Here is a 6613-nt window from a genome sequence, read left to right as displayed (position 1 = left end):
CCCAAAATGAACCCTTAAATCAAGGAGAGAAAATTCTTTCAGCAAATGAAAACGAAACCAAGATGATCTTTTACCAGACGATGTGGAGGGGGAAGTAGGAGAGAAACGGCTGATTCAAAGTATACCATAACATGGTGGCGGCATCGTTGTGGCCTGCTGGAGGTCGAGGTCCCAGTCACCGGCGTTTATTCACTCACACACTCTCTCACACACACACAGTGTATAGTACTTTTATTTATTCTCAAAGACCAGGATAACGCTGAGATGATCGACGCATTACAGAATAGAAATCTCTTACTGCTTACACAAACTACAAAAACTCTTCATATAATTCAGTCATTAAAATGATAGCCTTTATCAATACTGGACAAATGCATATAGTTTAAAAGACACGCAGCCACTCCCCTCTTATGAACATCATCCAAATCCTACACAATTATAGCTCTTTACACAGAAATAAGTAAAAAAAAAAAAAAAAAAAAAAAACTTCACAATTTCTAATTTCCAATAAAAATATTCAGTATGCTAAAAATGTGAACTGTGTGAGCAGTCATTCACAGTAACAATAATGGTTATACGGGCGGTATAAGTTACACTAATAATATGCTGCAGTTCACATTTTATAAAAGATAACGCGGGTATCGTTGAGTGGCAGGACGACACTGTAGCAAAGGGTTAAAGTTGAGTTCGTTACGGTGTGGATTTAAGTCATATGCGTAAAAAATATACATGATATATGATGTATGTACATATATTATAATAGAACACACTTCAAAATACAGCGATTTCCAGTTTTAAAAGGCATCAGTAAGCATTTCCCAAAATGTAAGAAATAATTAGAGAAGAAAGAGCTCTATGGTGATATCCGCTAAAAGAAAAGAAATCCAGTGAAATTAAGGACATGAAAAGCAGTTCAACTCTGTCTACTGCCAGAGGTTTGCTCCTGAAAACAGAGAGAAATGTATTGATTGTCGCGCTGTTTTATCAGAAGACACTTCAGTGTTTTAAACATTAGTATAAACTTTTAAAAGGCGGATAAGGAATCTTAGCGCTCCTTCTTGGATCCACACAAGCTCAGAAAAACCTACGCCCGCATACACACATGGCCATGGTTGCACATGCAGTTCTCTCTCATTGGCATATGCACTTTTCTTGGTAGTAGGACATTTTATAGCATAATATCTGGGTTATAATAGCATGAAGAGCATAATAAAAGGAATAATTTACCCAAAGGCTGGAACTTTTCTTTAAGATAATAATAATAATTTTTAAAAAATCTGTCTGATTGCTTTGTGTGTGTGTCTCAGGTGAGGCCCTATAGGTTGCTGAAGAGTTCGTTTTTCTTGGTCCAGTCCATGGGCGGGGCTCTCTTGTTGGAGCGTTTCTGGTGGGCGAGCTCTTTGACCTGCTGCAGCGTCAGGTTCAGAGCCGGGATGGTGTCTGTGATTGCTCCCTGTTGAAAGAAAAGCAAGCGAGTAAGAAAACCAGGGAAACTCTAACAAGAGTGAGTGCTGCACCCTGTGTTGTCTTGTGTGGCGTTACCTCAGGCGGGGTGTTCGCGGGCGGGGTTGTGAGCGAGGCGTTAGACGAGGCATTGGACGGGGAGGGGCTGACGGACACCTTCGAATCCCTCGTTGCTTCTTTCGCCACGTTGCCGTTCACCTGCAAACACAAATGCCAGTGAGCATCACTGATGAAGATTTGTAAAATTCCAACTTTTTCCCAACATTCCTGTCAATACCAAACCTCTCCACCAGGAGGCAGCATTGGATTAGTTATTTTTTCCCTTATTAAGAAAAAAGGTACTTTCCGCCTATGAATGACAAACAGGTTGCAGGTTTTTCCAAGACGATTTTCACACATCAAAAATGTTTCATAAAAACAACTAAATACACTTCACAGCTCTGAGGTCCCTTCTTACTGTTAAATGTGTTCAATTTAGTGACACACACAAGATGCTTTTAATACTTCTGGAAATATCTGAGGGCAAAAAGTGTTATCTAATCAGTAAAATCTCAAAGTTAATCTTTGTTTTGATAAGAGTGGTGACAGGTGAAATCTGAGAAATTCTTCCTGGTTAAAGCTTTCAACGCTCCCTCATTTTTCCAGCAGCGTGCAGGAGTTTAAACCCTAACCTTTCCTGCAGTGTAACAGGAAGAATCAGCACTAAGCCTGTAAATCCTGACTGCATTTAGGTTTTTTAGGCCACTAAAAATATCTTTCACCTCCGTGACGATTTCTCTCTGACCTCTTGCTCCCACGCCCCCCCCTCCCTCTCAGCTCTTCGACCTTTTGTTACGCAACAATACGTGGAACATGCAACTTCACCGCAGCACATGTAGATCCTGACTGGCGGGAAGTCCGGGGTCAGGCTTCACTTTGAGCATTTTTGGACAAAGGCCCAAAGTGAAAGGCTGCCGCTTTTAAACACAGTAGCTTCTTTCAGTTTGTGCTCTTCATCCGAACCCGGCCATTATCTCAAGTCATCGCCTGATTTACATAAAAGTCTAAGGTATTCACACGGGAACGAAAGACTCGGTTACTTGAGAGGCCCTCAGAAAGCATTCCTGTGACGCAGCCCCCCCCCCCACACACACACACACACACAAATTTGCTGGAATACTGAAACCACTCATTTATACAGCGGCAAGATCTTTTCTCCGTATTATTGTAGGATCTTTACCTTACAATGAGAAGCCCAACAATCAGACAACCCTTTGAGCAAACACCTGGCAACAGTAGGGAGGAAGAACTCCCTTTCTAAACAGGAAGAAACCAGAACCAGGCTCAGTGAGGGGCAGCCATCTGCCACGACCAGGTGGGGCAGATGGGATGTTTACATGACAAAAGAAATGATGTGAAAAGGAGCCAGAGATAGTAGTTCAGTAAAGCAAGTTGCTGATTAGCTTAGCTTAGCGTAAACACTGAAATCGGGGGAAAAAAACACCTATCCTGATCTACAGCTGGCAGATCTGGTTTCCTTTAGAGAAAGTCAGGTTAAATGTCTCAACCCAGCAGCAATAAAGCTAATGCCAGAGGTTGAAGCTGGTGCCACCACCCGCTGTAGCGTTTGCCCAGAGAGGTTTTCTATAAAGTGAGAGTAGTTGGTCTGTTTTCAGTGGCTGGAGCAGAAAGACTGGCTCCAAAGAGAATTTTAAGATTTTGCAGAGCTGGCTTGCAAAACCAGTCTTCATAGCGCATGCTCACTCAGATGACACGATGCCCAGCTATCTATGTTTAATAACGTCTTTAATTTCTGAACTTTTGAATATATATAAATATATATAGAATATTTAATATAACATATATACGTATATGTACACACACACACACAGTATAAATGGCATTTAAGGTGTCTTGATTGCTTCTCATAACATGAAATGCCACAATCCACCTTAACAGTTGGTACCTGCTAGCTATGTTCAATGGCACCGTGACTTCAAATTTCCTTTATTATTCGTCACAACAGGATTTGAAATTTTTAAACAATAAAAGTTAAAAGACTAAGAACAATGTTCATATTTCCTGCTTCCCATTTCTTATTCCTTGTGGTGGCGCTTAATTACTTTTGATCCGAGGCCGCTCTGTTAAAGATACCATTTATAAAAGACTCAACATTTCCTGTTTCCACTTCAAATTAAAAGCTCTCCAGTGTTTCAGTGGACAGAAACTGTGCGCCTGTGAGGAGTTTGAAAGTTCTTCCTCCTCCTGTGTCATATGTGGGTGGTGTAGATGTTAGATAAATATAAGGCAGGTACAACAAAGAGCTGTGTGAGTAAGCAAACGTGGCTTTCGGTGTAAAGCATAACGTTTTTTCCTGCGGTAACAAAGTGAGTAACGGATTTCTCGTCTAACTGGGAGTGTGTTCGCTCGCCTCCTGCTGTAAACGTCGACTGTTGTGTCTCAGCGGCATTACACCCAAATCCTCCGGCGGGATTTGCAGGAAGCTGCGACATTCTCCACGCCTCAGCCCAAAGTGCGTAGGGAAAAATCCTATTGTCGGATTTTTCTTTTTTACATTACTCTGTCAAACTTTTGCAAATAATTTCAAGTTAATGGCTGACTGGGTGGAGTTTTCTACAGGAACTACACACACAATTACAGGAAAGTGCGATTAATAACTCATTTCAGCAGCCTATCGATTCTCTCGTGTGGCGCAGCACTCCAAAACAAAAGCTGAATGCTGCTTTCCTTGCCTGGCCTTGGCCCGCTGGGTTAAGCAGCACATGAAGAGCAACAGAGCATTTAAAGCAGGAGCACTTCTTGTTTTTGAGTCTGAAAAAAAGACCTTTCCCTGCTAAAGCAAACCTCTAAGTGCTTCTGGTGGGTCTTACCTTCTCCTCCATCCCTCCGTTAACGATGGGCTCTGGCAGCGGACCTGTCAAAAACAAAATGAAGCAACTATTAGTCATCAGCATCAGCTCTCAGGCTCCCTGCCGTGGCACTGTCATGATACCTTCTGTCCTTCAGAGCTCCACTTTCCTAGATCAAGAGTTCCTCTTAAGCTCAACTTTCATCTCGCCAGCACCTGCTCTAGATCATCTATAATTCACCAGTGGGCCATCTCTTCGATGAGATGGTCCTCCTCCGATCAGCTATCTTTCAAAAAGCTCAAGTCAAAAATTTTCCCCATGTTTATTTATTTTTCCCACAAACAAACAAACACATTCCCATCTCTCACCCTTACCTTCCATCCCTCCCTCGGTTTCTCTGCACAGCCAAGAATTGCCTTTTTGTTATTGTAGCTTCTATCAGCTGCTCCTTCAGAGCTAATCTGAGATTTGAGCCCTCAGGTCTTTGCTGTGTGTGAGCGTGTTTGCACCCCTGAGTCTGAATGGAGCCTCTCCAAGTCCTAATACAGATCCAGCTCCAGGCTGAGAGGCCACTTGGAGCTGGCACCTTGGAAACCAAACAAAAGGTGCTGGCCAGCAGGGCTGCAGAGTGTGTGTGTGTGTGTGTGTGTGCGTGTGAGAAAGAGTGTGAGAGAGTGTGTGAGCGCTGACACGGAGAGTCGGTGTAGGCAGGTGCCCTCTGAGTGGGCAGCATGTGAAGAGAAGTGCAGGCAGTTACCTGGGAAACACCTCACTGGAATGTTTCTCCTGTAGAGCGCTATTATTTTAATCCTGCACTAGGTCTGACTGCAATAAACCAACTACGATTATTTAAGCATTGTGCTAATGTACAAATTTGCCCCTTTATGCTTTTACTCAAGTTCATTTTACAAAGAAACTCAAATAATCATGAGACGTTTAATACAAACATCAAGTACAAAATATATTTAAGTAATAAAACAATCATTTAGGTCATTTTTAGCATAAATATCAAAGACTTGTTTTGGTTTCTCCCTCTTAAATTAAAGTTTTCCTTTTTTGCTGTGATGCACGAAAGTAATCCGAGTATCGTTTGGATTTTGAATCTAGTCAGACTAAACAGAATCTGAAACAAGCTTTGCTTCTACTAAACTAGATGATGTACATTAATCTATAGCAGGTTTGTTGTATATACCAGCAGCTCAGGACCTGGCAACTCAGGACCTTGGCCCTGACAGCTGACCCCCTCCCCACTGAGCGTGCCCAGGCTTTTGCCATGCCAACAGCTGGTGGCATCATGTTAATATGGGGGGGAACTCCTGTGGCAGAGTGGCACTCAGACGCTGCACCACAGCCAGCCACACACCCACACAGAGGACCAGCTGTTGCACCATGGAGGGACCCCGAGTCACAGGCTATGCTAGTGCTCCCCCTGGGGGCTGTGGTGGGTACACCCAGTCCTGAGAAAAGTTAGAAAGTCTTCGAGCAAGGAATTAGAGGCATCTCTCGTGCCTGTAATTATATTTAAATATTATTGCTATTACTCCTCTGATTAAAGACAAAATGTGCTGACTTTTTTTTGGGTGGGGAGGGTCAAACTATCCACTTGTGGTTTATTTAAGTTGCTGTGTAATAATAAACTTTAGAAGAGAGACTTCAGCATTAAAGCCTTCAGTTTTTTTAGATAAGGGTGATGTTTTCAGATCAAAAACATGGGGGGGGGAGATATCAGGAAGTGGCTTAGCATCTCTGTCTCTCTGTGATCCTTGGCAAAAGAATAAAGACAGAAAGAAACGAGCGAAGAGAGGAAAAAAAAAGCGGGGTTTTAATGTGCTGCTTGTTTGGGAAGACGGAAGTAGAAGGCTTGTGTCCATAACATGTCTGATAAAGCAGCTAAATGCACTCATTTGCTCCATCCCTTCTGCACAACTTGTAAAGCCTCACAATGAGCATGAAATTGTGCTCTCACCAGTCAGGTGCTCAGAGGTGGGGGTGACCCGGCACCTCTTGAAGAAGGCGTCTGTTTCGGGGTCCACCACCAGCAGCCGGGTCTCGTGCCCGCCGGCTTTAATGGCAGCAACAACATCTGAATGAGTCTTACCCTCCACCGACATACTGTTCACCTGAAGAAGACAAAAAGAGGAAAAAAGACAGAGAGACATTAGACATGAATGAGATATTTAAACTTTGCAAAACCGTCTGCAAACCCTTCAAAACATGACCAAAAAAAGTCCTCATTGTTGCTTTTCGTGGTTGTCCATCTTCATTCCCACACAGAAGTGAACAAACTTCATCACTGTCAG

General features: G+C 42.9%; 1 protein-coding gene across 1 annotated transcript in view; it reads right to left on the bottom strand.

Moving 5' to 3' along the window:
* Positions 1-214: 214 nt before the first annotated feature.
* Positions 215-6613, bottom strand: part of nherf1b (NHERF family PDZ scaffold protein 1b) — a 30510-nt gene continuing 24111 nt past the window's right edge. Inside the window, exons 3-6 of the mRNA XM_085453830.1 lie at positions 6280-6433; positions 4335-4378; positions 1543-1662; positions 215-1453 (exon numbers count right to left, since the gene is read on the bottom strand). Of these exons, the coding sequence (XP_085309956.1) occupies positions 1316-1453; positions 1543-1662; positions 4335-4378; positions 6280-6433 (456 nt within the window). The 3' untranslated portion in view covers positions 215-1315. The remainder of the gene's footprint in view (positions 1454-1542; positions 1663-4334; positions 4379-6279; positions 6434-6613) is intronic.

The sequence above is a fragment of the Copadichromis virginalis genome, linkage group LG4, assembly GCF_057382275.1.
Source record: "Copadichromis virginalis isolate Kocher_CV1m ecotype Utaka linkage group LG4, C_Virginalis_male_GT1.1, whole genome shotgun sequence".
NCBI lineage: Eukaryota > Metazoa > Chordata > Actinopteri > Cichliformes > Cichlidae > Copadichromis > Copadichromis virginalis.
The sequence above is the reverse complement of the archived record's forward strand: the minus strand, read 5'-3'. Positions and strand labels throughout refer to the sequence as shown.